Source organism: Phocoena sinus, chromosome 11, assembly GCF_008692025.1.
Source record: "Phocoena sinus isolate mPhoSin1 chromosome 11, mPhoSin1.pri, whole genome shotgun sequence".
Classification (NCBI taxonomy): domain Eukaryota; kingdom Metazoa; phylum Chordata; class Mammalia; order Artiodactyla; family Phocoenidae; genus Phocoena; species Phocoena sinus.
In genome coordinates, this window is record NC_045773.1 from 51,398,034 (window position 1) to 51,421,133 (window position 23,100).

A 23,100-nucleotide genomic window follows, 5' to 3' on the forward strand; every position below is an offset into this window, starting at 1 on the left:
ATGGCCTTGCACTATTGAACAGAAATGTTGAGTGAAGAAAATGGTCTCCTTTGAGTAAACAAAATATATTCATATGCTTCTTGTATGTCTTTCTTTTCTAGGCAGCGCAGTCAGTCCTGATTTCCTTATTTGAACTCAATACCCCAGAGTTTACAATGTTATTAGGAGCTTTACCAAAAACTTTTCAGGATGGTGCTACCAAACTTCTTCATAATCACCTTCGAAACACTGGCAATGGAACCCAGGTATTTTTCAGTTATCTTCTTGGCCATTGTATAATGTGATGACTGGTTAACAATAATTGTTTTTGTTTTTTTTTACATGAAGTAAACTTTGATCCTAATGTACAATTTTTGTATCTGCATTGGGCAGCATTTTCTGGGCAGAATTAAATATTTTCCTGGAAAGAATAGAGTTCTTAGGCCTATCATGTTTCTATTATAATTTGGTGTACATTAAGATGGTGGTGAACGGTGGCCAGGGTATGAACAAGGAAAGTGAAATGTAGCAGAACTTAGATGAGGGCATCAGCTTTGCAAGCCATGAGAATTAGGACATGCTCTTTAGATGAACCAGTCCTTATTTGAGGACCAGAAAGGATGACTTATTCCAGGAATAACAAATAAGTCCCGAGGAGGGTAGTGCTTTAAAGGGTGTGTTCACATTTAATAATAACAGGCTTGTCAGCCCATAGGTGGTTGGATAACACAGGATTTTGTTTTGGAGAAGTAAGATCTGAGTAAATGAAACATTAGTGTTATATTTAAATGGTATCAAACCATTTACATAATATGCCTGAAGAATTGAACTTAAGTTTTAAAAAGACAAAGAGAGCGATACCTTTGCTAACGGATAAAGGAGAAAGTAGATGCACTTATGGCAGGATTGAGATAATGTCTAAGGGGAGAGCAATCTGAGAACAATTTCTTGGGACCAAAGTCAGTTTTTTTAAAAGAAGGGGGAATTCCCTGGTGGTCCAGTGTTGAGAACTCTTCACATCCACTGCTGAGGGCCTGGGTTCGATCCCTGGTCAGAGAACCAAGATCCCACAAGCTGTGCGGTATGGCCAAAAAATAAAAATTTTAAGAAATAAAAGGAGAAAGTATTGTTTCGTTATATTTTAAGAGATAGGCAAATTACTAACATGACCAGATTCTATTCCTTTGGTGTCTTTGTAAAATTCATTTGTAACTCAAACTCAAGAGGGAACAGAATTTGAGCATTCGTAATGGTTGGAGGAAGGAAAATTGTCTCAGAGCAGGGAGCTAATTTAAAATTGTTAATTTGGGATCTTGTTTTATCTTTGAGGAAAAAGATATTGTGGTAGTATTTGAGAGAAGGAAGTGTGTGAGGAGAACAATAAAAAGGCTTAAAGAGCTAGATTTCTGAATGGGAAGAAAGTTTTTTCCCACAGAAACTAGAGATAAGTACATGAATATTTAAAATAATGACCTATAAGTATGGCTCTCTCATGCTGTTCAACATCTTGATTGTATGGCTTCCTGAAGAACCTTTTGGTTGAACTACCTGTCATATGTTAATGTTTATTTGACTCCGTCCAACAGGGTTCCATGGGGAGTCCTTTGACAAGACCAACACCACGGTCACCAGCCAACTGGTCCAGTCCTCTTACTTCTCCTACCAACACGTCGCAGAATACTTTATCTCCAAGGTGATAAAAGGGTTATTTTCCATCATGGTTTGTATTTGCAGATTCCCCATTCTTAGAAAAACAGACATTAATATAATTCCAGTTGATTTCTACTCAACTTGAAAGGTCTTAGACACATAGAAACTTAGCAAATTTAAAAAATGTTGTTTATTCCAAAACTTAACCCTTTAGAGGATAATAATCTATAGGATATGGAACTGTTTTTTGTAAGTGACAGGAAAACTTAGGGACACAGCTTTTGGAAATTACTGCTTGTTGCATTAAATAGCATAGTTATGTTTCTCAGATATGCTGTATAAATCCATTAATTGCCAATTGTGTCTTTCAATTATAATACTCAATATAAGTGTTGAGGTCAAGTTATAATGATGAATATTTAGATCTAATATTGGCCAGCCACCTCTAAAAATAGAAGAAAAAATTAACCTTATAGACAAAAATGTAAAAATAAAGAAAAAAAATAGGGAAGGGTTAAATATAAAATGGCAATATGTATAGTTAGGAAAAGATGTGACTGTGAGATTGATCCTTAATAAGACATGTGAAATTTTCACACACTTGTGCAGTTCAAGCATGGGCTATATTTCAGATGAAGTTCTTAACTCATTAATGGATTAACATTTTTCCCATCTCCTGGCCTTTTAAAAAATTTTACCTAGGGAATTCCCTGGCGTTCTAGTACTTAGGACTGCACGCTTCTACTGCAGGGGGCACAGGTTCAATCCCTTGTGGGGGAACTAAGATATCCTGCAAGCCTTGCAGCCAAAAAAAAGTAAAATAAAATAAAATAAAAATTTAAAACACTCTGTCTAGTGGGTCATATTTGTACTTACTAGCTTGATTTTTGTTATTAACCATATATCATAACATATGCTTCATCATATTCATTACAATTATAAGATGCTTCATTATACTGCAGACCAATTGCAAACTTATCATGTAGCCTGTTTTTTCCATGTTATACATATGTGACAATTTTGATGGCTAAATTCCATACTCAGTTGAATTTTAGAATCTGATTATAGAATTCAGATCAGTAACACTTACGTTCACTGTTAAAAATTCTCAGCTGGGCTTGCCTGGTGGCGCAGTGGTTGGGAGTCCGCCTGCCGATGCAGGGGACACGGGTTCGTGCCCCAGTCCGGGAGGATCCCGTGTGCCGCGGGGCAGCTGGGCCCGTGGGCCATGGCCGCTGGGCCTGCGCGTCCAGAGCCTGTGCTCCGCAGTGGGAGAGGCCACAGCAGTGAGAGGCCCGCGTACTGCAAAAAAAAAAAAAAAAAAATTCTCAGCCTTCTTACAGATTTATATAAAATACATTTATCTCCTCTTTAAGCAGTACCATTATTGTGAGTTAACCACAGGGGTTAGCAAATTCTCTGTAAAGGTCCATATGGTAAATATTTTAGGCATTGCAGGCAATGCAGTCTTTGTCACCTCTACTCAGCTCTGCTCCTGTAGTGTGAAAATAGCCATAGATAATAGCTAAATAAATCAGCATTGCTATGTTCCAAAATTTTATTTATGGACACTGAAATTTGGGTTTTATGTAATTTTCTTGTGTCATGAAATGTTATTGTTTTGATTTTTTTCTCAACTATTTAAAAATGTAAAAAAAATTCTAAGATTTCAGGGGTCGTAATTTGCTGGCCTCTGGTTAGTCAGAACATTTCTGAAGGTGAAAAGACAAACCAGTTGTTAAGGGCTGTGCATTCTAGTGTCACTGTAAGCTGCCCTTGATGGGCAATCAGTGGGACATGTTCTTTAGCCATTTGTAGCTGTCAGGTTTCGTTTTGCTAATTATGCTTTAGAGCATATACATTCTCTAATCCTGTCTTTATAAATATCCCGTGTAGTCTCCTCAAAAATATTTGTATTTTAAAACTACAGATAAAAATTAATTGTTGTCTTTTTCATAGTGCATTTGATTATGACACAGAAAATATGAATTCTGAAGATATTTATAGCTCTCTTAGAGGTGTCACTGAAGCAATTCAGAATTTCAGCTTCCGCAGTCAAGAAGATATGAATGAGCCATTGAAAAGGGATTCTAAAAAAGATGAAGGCGATTCAGTGAGTATTTGAACATTATTACATCGCACGTGTTTTCATTAAGAGTTTTTGATTTTGTTTTATTTTTAAACTTTGCTTTCTGTCATTTTCAAAGATAATTTTCCAGGGGTCAGTTACTCAGTATTTACTGAGTATCTACCATGTGCCAGGCACTGTTTTGGGCAGAGTCGCTGCCCTCAAGTTCCTTGTATATTTTTGGGTAGAGATGAGTACTGTGGAGTTCTAGGTTAGAATGTAAAGTGAATCTATTTTAGATTAAGTTGTAAGGGAAGATGACATTTGCATTGAGACCTAAATAAAGCCGTACAAGATCTAGGAGAGAAGAATTCCATAAAAGAAGTAGCAAGTGCGAAGACATTTAGATGGGAGCAAGCTTTGTACAGTTGAGAACCAGGATGAAAGCCAGTATGGGAACATGGGCCAGATCACGTGGGTCTTGTAGGACAAAATAAGGTGTTTAAACCTTTTTTATTCCTGTTCAGTGTAGTGATAGTGATTGTTTCATCAGTTTCTGCAGTTCCAGTTAAGAATGTTATGACCCATCTTTCTGACATTTGTGAGTATTATTGCTCAGTTTGTTACCCCGCCATTATACAAAAAAGTAGTTTTTTTTTTACTCTGCTTCTTCTTAGACTTTTCTCTCACAGCTCAGACTTTTCTCAGAACAAGCTATCCCACCATTTCCTGTGGAATCTGTGGTTTCTCAGTGTTTACAAAATTATAGAACATTGCAGTGCTTCAGCAAATCTCGACAGGGCTCCCTGCTCTGCTTCCTGACTTCCTGCTATTGTTTTTCTCCCCGTGCCTGTATGGCAGATGAGCCTAGTAAACTGGATGCCAAAAACCTGCTTACCACTCGTATTTGAGGTTCCCTACCCCAAAAGCTGCCTATGGTACCAGTAACAGGTTAGTAAGAGTCACTGCTTAATTGAGACTTTCTCCCCAGTGATAGCAGGGTACAGTGTCAGGAGGCCAAGTAGTGGATTCTGGCAGAAGTGAGTTTGGCATTTACTCACTAGTCAGATTATCACTTCTAAGCCTCCATGTCTTCCTAAGGAAAATAGGGATATTACTGCATACCTTAAAAATTATTATGCATATAATAAATCATATGACTCCATCCAGCCCAGACCTCTCTCCTGATTTCCAGGTTCACACATCCAGCTGCCTGTTTGAACTCCTGATCTTTCCCATCTCAGTTGATAGCAATGCTAGTTGCTCAGCCAAAAACCTTGGACAGAACAGTTGTCTTTTCTCATCTCTTTTTCTCATCCTCCCTTCTCGGTCCAGCAGGAAATCTGTTGACTCCATCTTCAAAATATAAGCCACAGGGCTTCCTTGGTGGCGCAGTGGTTGAGAGTCCGCCTGCCGATGCAGGGGACACGGGTTTGTGCCCCGGTCCGGGAAGGTCCCACATGCCACGGAGTGGCTGGGCCCGTGAGCCATGGCCACTGAGCCTGCGCGTCCGAAGCCTGTACTCCGCGACCGGAGAGGCCCCAATAATGAGAGGCCTGCGTACCGCAAAAAAAAAAAAAAATATAAGCCACAGTCTATACAGTAGACTTTTTTCCCTTTTTACCTCTCTGGCCTCATCTCCTACTACTCTCCTCTGCTTTAGCTACATGCTTCCTTGCTGTTCCTTCAACTTACTGGGCATGGTTTTTTTTTTTTGCTCTGTTGGGTCTTTGTTGCTGCATGCGGGCTTTCTCTAGTTGTGGCGAGCAGGGACTACTCTTCGTGTGGTGCACCGGCTTCTCACTGCAGTGGCTTCTCTTGTTGTGGAGCACAGGCTCTAGGCGCGTGGGCTTCAGTAGTTGCAGCATGCAGGCTTCAGTAGTTGCAGCACGCGGGCCCTAGAGCTCGTGGGCTTCAGTAGTTGTGGTGTGCGGGCTCAGTAGTTGTGGCTCGCAGGCTCAGTAGTTGTGGCACATGGGCTTAGTTGCTCAGCAGCATGTGGTATCTTCCCGGACCAGGGATCGAACCCCTGTCTCCTGCAGTGGCAGGCAGATTCTTAACCACTGTGCTGGGCATGCTTTTGCCTCGGGGCCTTTGTCTTGGCTACTCCCTCTGCCTTAAACATTCTTCCTGCAGATAGCCATGGCCAGTTTCCTCACTTCCTCCAAGTCTTTGCTCCAGTAGCTTCTCAGTGACCACCCTATTTAATCTTCAGCCTCCTCTCTCCCACCTCAGCACTCATGATCCCTATAATACTGTACTGCCTCCCATACACTAATTACCTCCTACTGTACCACATACTTTACTTATTCATTATGTTTTCTTAATGTCTCTGTCCTTCCACTAGAATGTAAACTTCATGAGGATAGACAGCATTCTCTCGTTTGTTGAAGAATATATCCCCAGTGCCAAGAATAATACCTAGCATGGAAAAGGCGCACAGCAAATATTTAAAGGATATTTGTGAAGCACCTAGCTAACAACTTGGCACAGAGTTGCTCAGTAGATGGTGGTAATGGTGATATTGATGATCACAATTGATATTTTGATAAGTATGTTAATGTGCCCGAACTCCATCAGGCATCCTTCCAAAAGTTATGCAGTCCTTTTGGGACGTTTTTATTTTTTCTTAAGTAGGCCTTTTTTTAATTTGTTTTTTTTTATACTTTGTTGGACACACTGTCATTGTATAATTTACAACTTTAAGCTTTTAGTTCTGTGTTGCTAATGAAAGTCCTTTTGTATCTTTAACTAGCATAGAGAAACTGTTGCTAGTCACATTGTATATATTGCTTGATCAAGCCACTGGCAAGGAAACTATAGGAATCATTAGAGACAGCATTCTTTTTTTTTTAACATTTTTATTGGAGTATAATTGCTTTACAATGGTGTGTTAGTTTCTGCCTTATAACAAAGTGAATCAGTTATACATATACATATATCCCCATATCTCTTCCCACTTGCGTCTCCCTCCCTCTCATCTTCCCTATCTCACCCCTCTAGCTGGTCACAAAGCACCGAGCTGATCTCCTTGTGCTATGTGACTGCTTCCCACTAGCTATCTATCTTACATTTGGTAGTGTATATATGTCAATATATACACTACCACTCTCTCACTTTGTCCCAGCTTACGCTTCCCCCTCCCCTGTCCTCAAGTCCATTCTCTAGGAGGAGAGACAGCATTCTTTTACAGTTCTTATTTGCCCTTATGGCTGTGGTTTCTTTACATCTCTTTATAAAAAACTGTGACTTTTTGCATGTAAGTTTTAACTCATCATGCTGATTTCCATTACTTAATTTTTTTTTTGGCTGGTTATTGTTACCTTTTTAAAATAGCCTGTGAAGCAGTAGGGAAATATCTTTTTAGAATTTCAAAGAGATTTAAAAAGGAGTTAATTTGCTCTGCCTTCCCCTTCCCATTAATAGACATGTGGCGGTCCTGGGATGTCTGACCCAAGAGCAGGAGGTGATGCTACTGACTCAAGCCAAACAGCCCTTGATAATAAAACTTCATTGCTCCATTCGATGCCTGCTCACTCCTCTCCACGCTCTCGAGACTATAATCCGTATAACTACTCAGATAGCATCAGTCCCTTCAATAAGTCTGCCCTCAAGGAAGCCATGTTTGATGATGATGCTGACCAGTTTCCTGATGGTATGTCCTGGGTCCTGCTGCTACTGTCTGTGTTTTGGAGGACTGATAATCAACGAAGCAAATGAAATATGCATGCTCTTTTATTGTAACTCCCTAAAAAGTAAGGATCTTTGGGGGTGGGAACGTTCTCTCCCATCTTCTAGGAGCTCATTTCTAGTGGTTTGGTGGTTTTCTGACCCTGAATAAGAGACAGATTAATCATCCTAATATCATCCTTGAAATCAAGAAAACCTCAGTGACCTCCCAGAAACAACTGAAACCAGTTGTAGCTTATAAATTTAGTCTATCTCTAGACACATTTCGTTTAGTTTTCAATTTTTATACCAGAATGACAAAACCCTTTGAAAGGATACCCATTCTTTACAATAGCCTTTTGAGTGTGAAGTCATAAACTCTTTAATAAGATACATTCAAGAATCAAATATGGGAAAAGCTACCATTAAGATTTGGAGTTGGCTTAGGTCTAAGCTCTGACCCTATGCTGCATCACCTGGGAAGTTGGTTGACCTTCCTGAATCTCACTTGTCCCTAGGTTGGAGATGCTATGTTACCTGCCCTTCTGATCACAGTATGCAGTAAGGTTTGGATAAGGTGTATAAGAACTGACTATAAAGTACAGAACACTGTAAATGTTTTACTTATTTTTAATAGTAAGGAGTTACATTCTTTTCCTCTACAAATTACATGATCCATTAATTCTTTTCTTAACGAAGTAATGTATAGTAATATATAACTTTATGTAAATAAACTTGAAAGTCTCCCCCTCAACACTCTCATGATTTCATAGTTAGGTAATTTCTGATTTTCCCTTTATTCGTTCAGTGTTGCTGTCAGTGAACATATTTCTGCATAAAATTTATGTACACATACAGGTAATTCTAAGAGATTTCTAGGGATAGAATTGCCCAATTAAGGGATATCTGTAAGTTTGTTTTGAGAGTTACTACCAATTACCAACTCAAAACACTTGGCCAGTTTAAGTAGTACTGATTTCCTCACCAACCCAGAATGTTTAAGTGTTTTTATTTTTTGTCATTGTGATGGATATAAAATAGGTCATCCTAATGAGCATTTCCTTAATTGTTAGGAAGACTGAGAAATTAGATATCAGATTATTTTTTAATTTTTCTAATTTTGATGAATAGAAAAATATCTTCACTTCTGAATTTCTTTGATTACTAATGAGGTCAATGAATCATATCTTGGCCAACGTGTCATGTTAAGAGACTTAATGTATCACATATATCACAAAGGCAAAATTCTGACAACATACCAAACTGTCTAAATTACATAAGAATCTATAAAATCGCCACAATTATGCACTTTGGTGTATTTTCATCTATCATAAATTGTCGACTATGCTGTTGAGGTTTAGTCATGATTAGCAGCATAACAGAAGTGTATGAATTGGACCTGGCAGCAAAGTGCCCTTGGAACCCTGCATAGTAGCAGCAGCCTGGTGATTGAGACCTAGCTTTAGCAGCTTAATTTAAATGGGTTTTAAAGTATTTATGCACAGAGGTCACAACTGACATTTCTTGCTTCGGCTCCGCTATATATATCTCACATATATATGCACTATATAGGTATATATATATATATATATGTAGGGGTTTTTTTTAAGTATTATTTCAAAATAGTCAAAAGCTTAAAAGTTGGGAGTACAGTAGAAGGAACTTTTTCTTGAACCATCTGAGAGTAAGTTGCCAAACTGACGCGCCATCACTTCAGATACTTTAGGACATACTTTCTGTAAACAAAGACAGTCTCCTGCATAATTACAATATATTCATCAAAGTCAGGGAATTATCAGTGCTACATTAATAACTACCCATCCTTAGAGTTTTTCCACTTGTCCCGATAATATCTTATAGTGGAGTATCCAGTTCAGAATGTCTGTTGCATTTAATCATCACGTTCAGTCTTTTCTTGGCTTTCATGACCGTGGCACTTTTGATGGTTAAAGACCAGTTATTTTGTAGCATTTCCCTCAATTTAGGTTTGTCTGATGTTTCTGATGATTGGATTCAGATTTTGTACTCTTGGCATCCGTATCACAGAAGTGTCAGTGCATCTTTCAACTAACACATGATTTCCCTTTGCCCCAAGATTGGTGATGTAATTTTGATAACTTGATTTTGGTGCTGCTAACTGGCTTCTCCACTATGAAGTTACTCATTTTGTAATTAATAAGTGTTTTGTGGAGAGGTACTTTAAAACTGTAAATATCCTGTTCCTCATTAAACTTAAATTTTATTTATTTAAAAAAAATAAATATTTATAACTGTACAGACACATAGTTTCCTGTTGTATTCAATGGGCTATAATGTTTAACTGTTTTTATTTATTTTGATGCTCAAATTGTCCTTAATTTGACCATCAGGATCCCATTCAAGCTGGCTTTTGTGTCCTTTTAACATGTCCCCATTCTTACATTCTGACACAGCAAAATCTTATACCGTCCTTGCTTCAGTCCTGGAATCAACCATTTCTCCAAGGATCGATCCTTGGTTTCTTTTAACAGAAAATGGTCTTTAAAGACTAAAGTCTGGGCACTAGGTGTACTCAATGCTGGTGGGACATCACTACTCCCCAGACCTCTTAAGTGACTAGAGCTAGGGAGTGTGTGTGTTTGTGTACACACGTACGTGTGTATACACGCATGCACGCTGATTTATATCTATTGCTGTATCTGTCAAAAGCTATGTGTTTATACCAATAACTCCAATTCTAGTCTAGCACCATAAGGTTAATTTTAGTTTCTCCCTTTCCATATTAATAACCCCCTGTGAGAAACCTGACTTCTGTTATCTTGAATATACTTACTTATTTTATCAATCCTCCTGTGTGCAGCCAGTTCTCCATCTCGGCCACCACCTCCTCACCTGCGTGGATGCACTCCCCACCCTGCTGGGCTCTACCATTCCACCCTCAACTTCCTTGGCCTCAGTGCCATTCTGCTTGGGCCCTGACACATCACACCTGGTTGCCACTACATGTGGACACGCTTCTTGTTCTAGCTGAGCTCTGAAACCCTATCTTTCCCACTCTCACGTGTGGAAACCCTCCGTACTCTGCCTGGGAATCTGTCCCCAGGCCTGTAATTTTGATAAATGGAAAAATATCTTCATTTTATGAGATTGAGGAATTGTGTTTTTACCAGTTTCTCATGTTGAGGCTTGATATATCACAAGTACCACAAAGCCAAAATTATGACAACTTAGCAAGATCACCCCCTTATTGTCTAATTCTCTTCTCCTTTACTAAGGATCATATATTTCTCATTTGTTAAAGGAAAATATCTTTGGAAATTATATAACTGAAACCTAACTGGGTAGAATATTTTTGAACTTGAGAACGTTATTTCTTCACAGCATAATACTTGATTGACTTCTGAAACATTTGAAGATAGATAAGCCTTCAGTTACACCAAAATAGTAGTTGTTCCAAGCTTCATATAGCAATTGTTTTCATTTACTGTCTATTTTCTTTTTTAAATTTGAGGTGGGGAAGACCTTATTTGACATTATTTTATTGTAAACATTGCTGACATTATCTTTTTTAACGTATTGACCTCCATTTTGCTGTTTTAATTGTTCTTTTATGCCCTGCCCCCAAGTAAAATTTCTCCTTATTTTGTTTTTAAAATATAAAACTTTTGGCGGGAGATAATTATTTTGTTCAAGTAGGAATTTGTTTTAAAATTCTGAGACTTATGAAGTATCTCTCTTACTCAGATGTGTCTGTACATATTACAGACAGATACACACATTCGTGATACATTTATCAAAACTAACAAGTCAAACCCACTAATGGCCAGTTCTAATTATGACCTTTGTAAAGTTTACCAGGGACTATAATATTCCAGAATATGTACTACCTCTAGTGAGGGTGATACTGTTATTCAAGGGAGACTCATTTCAGGCCCAGGTCCTCACCATGACCCTAGGAAGTGCGTGCTGTTTTCCCATTTTACTGATAAGAAAACCCAGCCTCCACAGTAATTGAGAGTGTGCTCCTATCACACAAAGGCTAAGGGGCAGAGGCTTGGTGAGACTCCAGAGCCTGTGTTCTTTTCACAGAACAACAATGCTTCTATGTGTCAGAAGAGGAAATACAGTTGATTATACTTTATCTTAATTAATTCAGTACGTTAGGTTTATCTCGTTTTTATGACATAAATAGTTCAGTTTTTAACAAATAATTTATGTGCTTTCTTTGGCAGAAGTTATTTTCCTGTCAGTCATCTGTCCAGACCATTATATGACAAGTCATTTCTAATTATCTTCTAATTACAAAGCCTATATTCATGAAGAGGAGAACTGAGTTCCTTTGAAACAAAGCATTTTCTTGAGATTTCCCTTGATTCAGCTGAAATAAAATATACTCTTATCAGAATGATTTTATGACATCTTTGAAAGTCTGATAATGTAACTTCACAGGAGTGATTTTTGAGTGGTTTATAGAGATGTATTGATCCTGCTGCAGTAGTTCTTGTTAAGCCAGCAATATTGTTCTAATGTTGGTCTATACAAATGAAATTATTATAAGACAGTTTTTATTCTCCAAGTTAAGATCTTTGAACTCAAATTTCTCATTTTTCATGGTTTTGCTCTGCATTTTGCAGAGGTTCTTCCTGATCTTCCAAAACCCTAATTTAGTTCTCCTCAGTGATCATTCTTTCCAGACTATCTCAAGTTTTTAAATTCAGTAATCACATTTTGTGCTCTGTGTATGAGTGTTTGGGGACCAGAAGTTCTTCGTGCTCTTATTATAGTTCCACAAAAGTTGTCCTAACAAACTTCCTTTTTTATAGGCAGTGAATATTATCATTACATTTTGGTTCAATTTCCCTTCCCTATCATCTGTTAGTTTTGTTCCAGTAGAAGTCATCTGTTCTAGTAGTTCAGCTTGATTTCCTTTCCTCAGGTTTCTGAATCCTCTTAAGTGAAATATAACTTTTCTTTCCCTACTTGTAGTTGTGGGTTCCCTGAGACCTATAATGTCAGGCCATTGGTATCTCTAGGTCAGTGTGGCTAACCAGCTGGCAGGATGAGGCACAGTAGCTTCTGTTTTTATGGACCAGTTGTGAACCATGTGGCAAACTACAACCTCAAAGTTCATTTTTGGGAAAAGTGCTCTTTCCTCTTGAGCATTTCCTCTTGTAGGCAGCAACCCTCTCCAAAAGGCCAGCATACTCATGCCAAGTGAAGCCACAGAGAATACAGCTCCACAGTGTTAGCTGTCTTTCCTGGAGACTTGGGAGAGGGAGTGACCCCAGGTGTACCTTCTAGGCTTAGGCACCATGTTCTGTGATTATTTTATTCCAGAGAATGAGTTAGAAGGGAAAAGAATCTATGGCACAAGCTCAAGCAAATGCCTGCCCAAGTCCCTCAAACCTGAATTTATCATGTATTTTATCATCAAAAGAATTTAGGAAGAGCTCTGGTATTTTTTAATGTTCTAATGTCAACTTTTGGATTTAACTGTCTTTCCTACAAAGATTTCTCAAAGCATTATCTCATGACTTTGAAAAATAATGTGTCCTTTAACATTCATAATATTCATGAGTTCATAATTATACTTTAAAAAAAGAAAGCAAAAACAAATGAAAACTCCTTGATAACCACTGGGCCCAACTCTTCACTTAGAAATTTCAAGGGAAACATATTAGGTATTCTGCCTTTTCTATCAAACTGTATTTCAGGGCAATCAAAATATCTCTAGTTGATAAACTCACTCTCAAAGAAGAATTCCAACCCATTTTTAACTCCTAATAAAATAATTGATTTAGCAACATCAGTGGGTGAAATCATTAGTTAAAAGGTTGACGGGGAACTTTACAATGGTGGGATCAAGTTGTTACCAGTTAAATCCAGTGATCATTTATTAGTATCGCTGAAAATTGAGTACCCAGACACTGTGAGCCTCCTGGCATGACAACATAGAAGTGCATGCTGAAGTGTGTAAGGATGAAATGATACATTTGGGATTTGCTAAAAATTTTTCAGAAAAAAAGTTGGGGGGGGGGTGGTACAAAGATTATGTAAGAATGGTAAAATCTTAATAATTTTTAAATCTGGGTGATGGGCACGTGGGGGTTCATTATACAATTCTCCTGTGAATTTTTATTATAAATGGTTTTAAACTAGCATTGAGGTTTTGGGAATGACAAATGGAAAAGAATATTACTTGGTCATTTTTCTTTGTTTTGGGGTTTTGTTTTTTTTTTACAAGCAACTTTCTGTTTGTGTTCATGATGTTATAACGTTGTCATCCCCGTACTTGTGAAAGTTGACCTATAAAGTTACAGAATTAACATCATGTCCTTATGACAGATCTTTCCCTAGACCATTCTGACCTGGTTGCAGAGTTATTGAAGGAGTTGTCTAACCATAATGAACGTGTAGAAGAAAGAAAAATCGCCCTCTATGAACTCATGAAACTGACACAGGAAGAATCTTTCAGTGTTTGGGATGAACACTTCAAAACAATATTACTTTTATTGCTTGAAACCCTTGGGGATAAAGAGGTAAAACGGCAGAATATGTAAACAATAGCCTGTTTTTCCTGTCTTGGATTGCCTGTCATTGCCTATTAATCAAGTGCTACACAGATTTGGAAATTGGGAAAATGAGTCTTTTCTGCTGCTTCTTTCTGCCTGAAATTTTCACTGTAAACTACTTTTTCTTCCCAACCAAGCAGCTCAGTGATTTTCAACAGTTGACAACAGGGAAAATGAAAGGTTGCTGATAAAATTTTTATAGGAGAGTACTTTTTTTTGCATATTTGAATTAGTTGTTCAAAAGTAAAACTTCCTTTTTAATAGAATGTAGTGGTTCTTGGTTTCTTTAAGAAGTATTAGTTTTCAACTAGAGATGTGAAAACTTAATTGTGTAATATACCGCATATTTTATGCAGTTGTCTGCAATTCCCCCAACCCATATTAAGACCCTTAAGTTACAGAAATGGAAAATATAAAGATCGTCTACAACCCAAAATATTAAAAACATTAAAATATTTCTTCTTAGCCTACAATCAGGGCTTTGGCATTAAAGGTTTTAAGAGAAATCCTAAGGCATCAACCAGCAAGATTTAAAAACTATGCAGAACTGACTGTCATGAAAACACTGGAAGCACATAAAGATCCTCATAAGGAGGTAAGTGACCTGACAGTACTTCTGATATTATTGCATGAAACATACAAACGTTGTTTGGAAGTACTCTTAGCAAGCATTTTCTTAATGTTCAAGGTAGTATCTGATTGAGAAGCAAACATATAATCTTTTCTGTTTAACGAATTATATTGATACCATGGCCTTTTACCTAAAATAGGTGAGCTCTAGGATATAATTTATATGATTTCATTTTCTCCTATAATTCACTTGTAGATTTCCATTTAGAGTTCACCAATCTTAACTTCACTTTCCATTTACCAATAAGAATTTGTTTTTTAAAAATAACTAATGAAGATAAGAATCATTGTTACTTTAAAGTGGTAAATTGCCTATAGGAGCTAGATGTCTGTTAAAAGTTACTCAGTAAAACAATGAGTACAGCTTTCCTGAAAGAGTCCTGTAAACCTGTCTTGTTACATTATAGTCAGGATATCCCCATCATGACCAATGACACTGATGAGATAACCAGTGAGATGAGATAATCATAAGGACTTTTATTAAAATAATTAGAAAAGCAAGTTTCAAATAGGGACTGCAACTCTAAGAGAAAGCATCAGAGCAATACATAAGCAAAAGACAAGTCAAAAAAAAGAGAGTTAAAACAGCAGTGAGACAAAATAGATTAAAGTTAAGTATAAGATTTAAAACTGTAAAACTCTCAGAAGAAAGCATAGGTGTGAATCTTTGTTACCTTGGGTTAGGCAATAGCTTCTTAGATACAATACCAAAAGCAGAAATAATCAACAAGGAAAAAAAGAGTAAATTGAACTTTATCAAAATTAAAAACTTTTGTGCTTCAAAGGATGCTCTCAGGAAAGTGAAAAGACAGAGCATAACATAGGAGAAAATTTTTGCAAATCATGTCTAAGGGACTAACCACCATAATATATAAAGAACTCTCATAACTCAACAATGAAAAGGTAAATAACTCAGTTTTTCAACGAGCAAAGGATCTGAGTTGACATTTCTTCAAAGAAGATATACAAATGGCCAGTAAGCACATAAAAGGATTCTCACCCTCATTAATCTTTAGGGAAATGCAGCTAAAAAAACCACAATGAAATACCACACTTCACACACATGATGAAGAACGATAATAAGAAATGTTGGTGAGGATATGAAAAAATCGAAACCCTCTGGGTAATTCACTTTTCAGAAGCTGTGACTGTGAATCTTATAGGAGAGTGAGCCATAAGATTTAAATCTACCTGGATTTTTAATCCGATTTTTAAAAAAATCCACTTGGTGTTTAGTAGTGGTACATCTGTAGCATCTTGCTGAAGGCTTAAAAAAACTATGTAATATTTGTAGTTTAGTTATCCACCTTCTGACCTAAATAAGGCCTTGTAGCATACCAGTTTTTACCAAAGATAAAATTGACATTCTTAAGCTGTTAGAGCTGAAATTAGCTCTAGGTCTTCTGACTTGCAGTGTATTTTCCACTATACCTTTATAAGTACCTCTCACAGATTGAGAGCACAAATGAGACAATACCAAAGTAGCAGCAAAAGCAATAATTTTTACATGTTTTCAAGACCATCTTTAGAGATTACAGCTTCCAATAAAAATATAGATAATTGTTTCTTCTCTTGATTGCAGAACCAGTGTTTTACCTGCCCCAAGTCCAATATAGAAGGAAAGAAAATCATTATGAACAGTAGGGGAAATAGCCTGTTAACTTGATAACATATTAATGAAATGATTTTTATTTTATTTTGTTAATAACTTGATAAAAGGCACAAGCCCTCCTGGAGTTGAGGGTCCGAACAATGACCAGCGTCTCAGCGTGGCTGATGCAGAGGACTCCAGTCACAGTGTAGTCTAGGTGGACAGAGCCTCCACTCCCCTGCAGAACTAGACCACAATATCATGTTAAAGTTGCTTTTAATCACTGAATCAAGCCAACATTAAGAGAACACAAATGAAGGAAGAAAGATGTAAAAAAGCACCATGTTTCCATCTTCTAGCTTCAACAGTTATCAACGTTTTGCCAAACCTGTTTTATCTGTACCCTCACCTTTTATGTTTGTTTGTTTAGTGTTTTCAAAGAAAATCCCAGATATCACGTCCTAGGACTTATTTCATGAAATGTATACATCCAGGCCACAGTATACGTTTTACAAAATTACTTCCCTGCTAAATGTTGAACTCTTTGTTTTAGGTGGTGAGATCTGCTGAGGAAGCTGCTTCAGTGTTGGCCACTTCAATCAGTCCGGAGCAGTGCATCAAAGTGCTTTGTCCCATCATCCAAACTGCAGATTACCCAATTAATCTGGCTGCAATCAAAATGCAAACAAAAGTGATAGAGAGAGTTTCCAAGGAAACCCTTAACCTGCTTTTGCCAGAGATTATGCCAGGCCTAATACAGGTAAGCAGCAAAGCTTGGAGGAATAAGCTATGTGTGATACATTTGGGACTCGGTTATTTTAGGCACTTGCCAGGCAACACTAGTGGCATGACCAAGCCTTCCTGCTGTCTTAGGTGTTCGGAGCAAAGACTTTCTGTAATTAGCTGTGTGTGTGTGTGTGTGTGGTAGAATATACATAACATAAAACTTACCATTTAGCATGGTAACTTACCATTTAATGTGGTTTTTTTTCTATGCATACAAACCCATACATATAAATACTTTAAAAAAATGGAATCATATTTTGTAACATGCTTTGCTTAACTTAATCATAGATTGTGAACTTTTTCCATCCAATAAATAATATTCTATAATGTAATTTTAATGACTAATATTACATAGTATGTATATTAAGATCCCTCCTGAAGAGAGTTAATCATTCATTTCTTTGTGCTTCTATAGTATTACCTTTGTGACTGTTCTAAGCCGAATACTACTAAATTGTGAGGTGCTTGAAGATAAGATCCAAATCTTTTCCTTTCTTATCTGTGCTTTGGTGCTAAGAACAGAATATACATAATAGGTGTGTGTCATACATATAGTGGGTACTGAATAAATGTTTGTTGGATGAATAACTTAGAGTAATGGTAGGGATGGGCCAGATGTTAAGATTAATTCAGCCTGGATTACAGGAGTACCTTGACTGCCAGGCCAAGGAGTTTAGGTTTTATTCAATAGTGAGGAGCTGTTGAATTCACTACAGCTGACTGCTTTAGGAAGGTTAATTCAGAGACTTTGGCAGGGTGGATTGGCAGAGGGGCAGCCCCAGAGTCAGAAGATTGCAGCTTTCCAAGCTAAGTAAGAAAGAACCCGATAAGGAAGTCTGACAGTGGAGTGGGGATGCCGAAGGCGAGGTGGAGGAGGGAAGGGCACGTCTCTGCCTGAAAAGGTGAGAAATTAACTTTGTCCAGTCAGTAAAGCTCTGTCTCCTCATCATACTTGGGATCTCCTCTTTGAGTTGCACTTCTGTCTCTGTGGAATGGTACTTTCCTCAGATCCTGCAGGAGTGCTAACAAGGACTTTTCTTCCCAGGGTTATGATAATTCGGAGAGCAGTGTTCGGAAAGCTTGTGTCTTCTGCCTGGTGGCTGTTCATGCGGTAATTGGTGATGAACTAAAACCACATCTCAGTCAGCTCACTGGCAGTAAAGTAAGTAGTGCTGCTCTGTTCTAAAGATGGTGGCTGTGGGTCCTTCTTCAAAATTTAGTTCTTTGAGTGTGTTAAAGAGTAAATTTGGGGGCTTCCCTGGTGGGGCAATGGTTGAGAATCCGCCTGCCAATGCAGGGGACATGGGTTTGAGCCCTGGTCCAGGAAGATCCCACATGCTGTGGAGCAGCTAAGCCCGTGTGCCACAACTGCTGGTCCTGCACTCTAGAACCCGCGTGCCACAACTACTGAAGCCCGCGTGCCTAGAGCTCATGCTCCACAACAAGAGAAGCCACCGCAATGACAAGCCCAAACCGCAACGAGGAGTGGCCCCCTTTCGCCTCAACTAGAGAAGGCCTGCATGCAGCAACGGGGACCCAGCACAGCCAAAAATTAATTAATTAATTTAAATAAAAAGAGTAAATTTGTTATTCGGATTTTAATTAAGCTTTGCAAATCCAACTTATTCCTCTTACCGTTTGCAGTTTAGCTGTTTGTACTTTCACATCTGTTACTCAGGTGAGGTCAGCGGTTTGGTACGGTGGTTGGTAGACTGCTGTGAAAAAAATGCCTACAGCTTCTGGTTATTTATTGATCACCAACTGACTCTCCTCAATCCCATTCCGAAATCCTTACCCCCAAAGGCTGTTTAATTAAGAATAAATAATAGTTATATATCCATGGATTTATATGTCCCCAAATATGGAACAATTGAACATTAAAAAAATTTTCCTTTATGAACTATGATAATCAAGTATTTGTTTTTCCTCTTTCTGTTCTTATGATGATCACAATAAATGTTTAACTTTGATTTGTTATGTTAAAGTAAATTTTCCAATTAGTCCTTAAGATGCAAAAAAACACAAAATCAGTCTTGCTTTCTTCATTTCTTTGATACTATCAAAACCTTGAAATTTGTTCTAAGGGGTGAGGATAAACTATGATTGTTGAATTTTGGTTTATGAACCAGTTAACTGGCAAGACACTCACCTTCATATAAAAAGTTTCCCCCAATCCTAACAGTTGTCATTACTATAATCAAATTTATTTTTTAAGTAGCAAAGGGAAGAAAAAATACATAGAAAGAAAAAGAGCTCAGGTATATACCTTACAATAAATACCTATACAAGTTATAGATAGATTAAAGCAATGGTTCTAGGGACTTCCTTGGAGGTCCAGTGGTTAACACTCTGTGCTTCCACTGCAGGGGGCGCAGGTTTGATCCCTGGTCAGGGAACTCAGATCCCAGCCATGCTGTGTGGCGTGGCTGAAAGAAAGAAAGAAAGAAAGAAAGAGAAAGAGAAAGCAGTGGTTCTTAACCTTTTCTGTGTTACAGACCACTTTGAGCTTTAGCTATAATCTCATCCCAAGAAAAATAAATGCATACAGATAAATTTTACGCATAGTTTCATGGGGGCGGGGAGCGTTCAGTGAGCCTCTGAATCTTGTGGACACCAGGTTTAAAAACCCTTCGGTCAAAGAGAATGTTAAAAAAGCAAACTTTGAACAACAAAGTGGTTTTCAGAGAAAAATGTATCCAGAGTTTTGTCATAAATTTTAGTTAGGTCCTGATAATCCAGATTTGTCTGTAGAAGAATTAAAATTCAGCACTTTACCAGAATACTAGGCAGCCAGTAGTAATGTTGCATGTGAAGACAGTAGGTAGGAAAAATATCTGAGAATGACATTAGGTGAAAAAAAAGTAGAAAACAGAATTGGATGTGCTTTGATTCCAAACTATAAAAATATGATCTCATACAATAAAGACTGCAAAATGACACAGAGAAATCAAAAACATTCTTGTTAGGAGAGCAGTGATGTAGTTGTCTGAGATCTTGGGTGCTGGAGCCCAAGTGCCTAATTGCCTCTCCTGGCCCACTTCTCTCTACCCCTATGACCTTAGGCAGGGATGGCACATCCTGTATCTCGATTTCCTCATCTGTAAAATGTTGTGAAGATAAAAAGAGAGAATTTAAGGCAGTATATTGTATAGCACATACTGCTCAAATGTTTATCATTATTGTCTTAATGGTGACTTCTAAGTTTTGTATGTTATCACTATAACATTTTTTGAAAAGGCATGCTAGAATACTGTCCTGAACAAACTGAGACTTAAAATTTTTTTTTTGAAATTCTTAATGATCAACAGTAACTGGGGCGTTATAATAACCCCTCAGTCTAAAATATCTTTTGAAGCTCACATATGTATAATTTTTTTAATGAGCATCTTACAGTAATTGAGAGCAGCTTTCTCAAATGACGTGTTTGGCTTGAATCTGCAGATGAAGCTACTGAATCTTTACATCAAACGCGCACAAACGGGTTCTGGAGGAGCTGATCCCACTACTGATGTTTCTGGACAAAGTTAGTGAAGCTGATGGAAGTGAACCAGGTCTCTCAAAGAAAGGACAGACAGACCACCCTCATCGATGAAAGGAAATTTTCAAATACATCTTTTGGAAGTTGCCATTGTTTCCCAGTTTTAGTTTTTTGTTTTGTTTTGTATTTTCTGTAACAGAGGGCTATCCTCAGTCTGCATGTAACTTTTATGATAGTTATTCCAAATTCAAAAGAAGCAGTATTAACATCAGTTGGTCAATACAAAGTAATTTTTAATCTAATTCATCATTTCACATGTTTTACTTCTTTGTCGTCCCATTAACCTTTGCCAATGTTATGACTGTATACATTTTTTAAAATGCTGGTTAAACAGGAATGCTTAAAGCTTTAAAAGTTTAACAGTCTAAAACATTTTTTGGCCTTTATTCAAATGCAGAATAATATTTTTATTGCTACTTTGAGTTTTGTTCCGTATCATGTCCTATGCTAGAAATATTGAAATGATGTGAAATAAAGCAGGACTAATCTGAACTACAGCTGGACTCTGTTGGTGTGATGGTGATACACGTCATTAATTAGTTGCAACTTCTTTGGGGTGATCGGTAGTTTAAAACTAAGACCTCAAAGAAATGTTACAGAATCAGCCAGTTCTGTAAGGCTGATATCCTTTGTTGGTTGTTGATCTTGCCATCTTTATTTAAAACCATGTCCCCTCTATGATCCCTTAAGAAAGCTGTACCAAATCATCAGCCTGTGTTTTTCCTGTTACTTATTAAAATAGAAGGTTTCATTGCAGGGTTTTTTGGTTTGTTTATCTTTGTTGTGAATGATGCTTTTTTTATTTATTAATATCAAATTCACTTATGAATAAACTTGATAATGGAAACATAAAAAAAAATCAAGTGCATGTGTGTCCTTGACCGTCTTCTGTTTCTCATTTAATAAACAAACTAATTATTGAGACATGGGAGTCGACCAGCACCTTTTCTTTAAATGGTGGAACCTGGTTTCCTTTTACCATGAAATTGTCTTACTTGAAAACATTGATCCTGATGAGAGAGAAGATGGTGCCAAGGTTATTATCTTTGTATAATGGGCTCAAATTCTCTACCTCTTCAGGGCTAATACTTTTAACTGAGCTGCTGCCTATAGTGTCTTTTGGAAAACTATTAAAAGGGTGATTTTCTGTTACTTTTTAACAAATTTTTTTAATCACCTTTTGCTACACCTCTTATTTTCATGTGCAACCAACTTGCAAAAATTACCAGTTTTGGTGGAAGGCAAATTTGGTAATTTGGAACCAGGATACTAATGATTTCTCATCTTGACTTTTTAAAAAATCCTAACATAAAGTGAATTTGACTGGAAAGGCAAATAACCTATTAGGGAGGCAATTTGCTTTTGTTACAGAGTTATCTGTACTTTCTTTGTTTAATCAAAAAAATGTAGAAATGTATGTAAAGAATTTAAGGCAAGAGTTCTGAATGGATGATTTGTGATAGGCTTTTACCTTCCTTCCTTTTTGTTCTAGCAGCAGGAAAATAGTTTCTCTATATCCCCCACTTTATCTGTAACAATTTTGTTTTCTACTGTTAATTACATTGTGTATTTATAGTTCTATGCTTACTGTTGTGCATATACTGGCAATAAAACTGTACATAACATTACTTGAACAAATTAACAATGTATATCAGTTGTTTTTCCGTCTCACTGTGTGACAAGTCACTTAACTCATAACTAGGTTTTTAAAAATGTTTAGAAAGTCCTGTTTCAGTGGTATTCTCATGAATTTCTAAGTGCATCCAAGGAGAAAAGATCTGTCAGGAGTAGCAGCCACAATCCAATGTATATAGCTCTATATGCATGTATATATTATAGCTTATCCTTAAAAAGAAAAGGTATTTTAAACATTGAACTCGTCTCAGTATGTTCCATGGCCTTTGGTATGTTTTATAATCATTTTGGATCTAAACATTGATCTAATTTTGACCTCTTCTTTAAGGTCCTGCTCTAACTACTGTTGACAACTAAATAGAGTCGCTTAAGCTGAATAATAACTCTACTTGAAAACTTAGATCAAACACCTGGCATCTAAAGGCAGGCACTCAAGAAATGAATGAACTGAGTAACAGAAGAGTATGGTTTAATGTGACGAAGTGAAAGCTAAGTCATGTTTAAAATTCTGTTATTTCAGTTGATAAGACTATAAGAAAGTTATTGTTGATTATTCAGATTGCTATATATAATACCTTTAATTTGTTCATTCCAGAAACATATTAAGATGTCAGCTATTAAAGAGTGGTGATAAAAAGCTACTGGTTAAATTTTTTTCTTTCTGCTTTTCTCCCCTAAGCTAATCATCAGTGTCATTCATTTACCCACGCTGCTGAGAACCAATTAAAACATATAATTCCAGGTTTTAAAACATGTTTGTTTCTTGTGGGTTTTCAGAATCTGTAATAGACTTCTGACATTTTCAAGTAAGATATGATTTGAACCTGAGGTTTCATATTTGGAGTAAATTTGCTATATTCCTTCATATTTTATTATAAACTTCAGGTCAAAATGACTTTTCATCAAGTTATGTCTTACAGTAAAAAACTAAAATCTTCAGGCCAGATCTATTTGTAAATTCAAATGTTTCTTATTATTGTTAATTTAGAAAAACATTTACAGT

General features: G+C 37.1%; 1 protein-coding gene across 14 annotated transcripts in view; it reads left to right on the top strand.

Moving 5' to 3' along the window:
* CLASP2 (cytoplasmic linker associated protein 2) overlaps positions 1-22,338 on the top strand; it is a 178,485-nt gene extending 156,147 nt beyond the window's left edge. For all 14 annotated transcript variants that reach the window (XM_032648259.1, XM_032648263.1, XM_032648260.1 and 11 more), the window contains 9 exons: positions 102-245; positions 1,566-1,672; positions 3,589-3,742; positions 7,124-7,352; positions 13,691-13,884; positions 14,384-14,512; positions 16,692-16,898; positions 17,970-18,086; positions 20,366-22,338. In XM_032648259.1, the coding sequence (XP_032504150.1) occupies positions 102-245; positions 1,566-1,672; positions 3,589-3,742; positions 7,124-7,352; positions 13,691-13,884; positions 14,384-14,512; positions 16,692-16,898; positions 17,970-18,086; positions 20,366-20,452 (1,368 nt within the window). In that variant the 3' untranslated portion in view covers positions 20,453-22,338. The remainder of the gene's footprint in view (positions 1-101; positions 246-1,565; positions 1,673-3,588; positions 3,743-7,123; positions 7,353-13,690; positions 13,885-14,383; positions 14,513-16,691; positions 16,899-17,969; positions 18,087-20,365) is intronic.
* Positions 22,339-23,100: the final 762 nt, after the last annotated feature.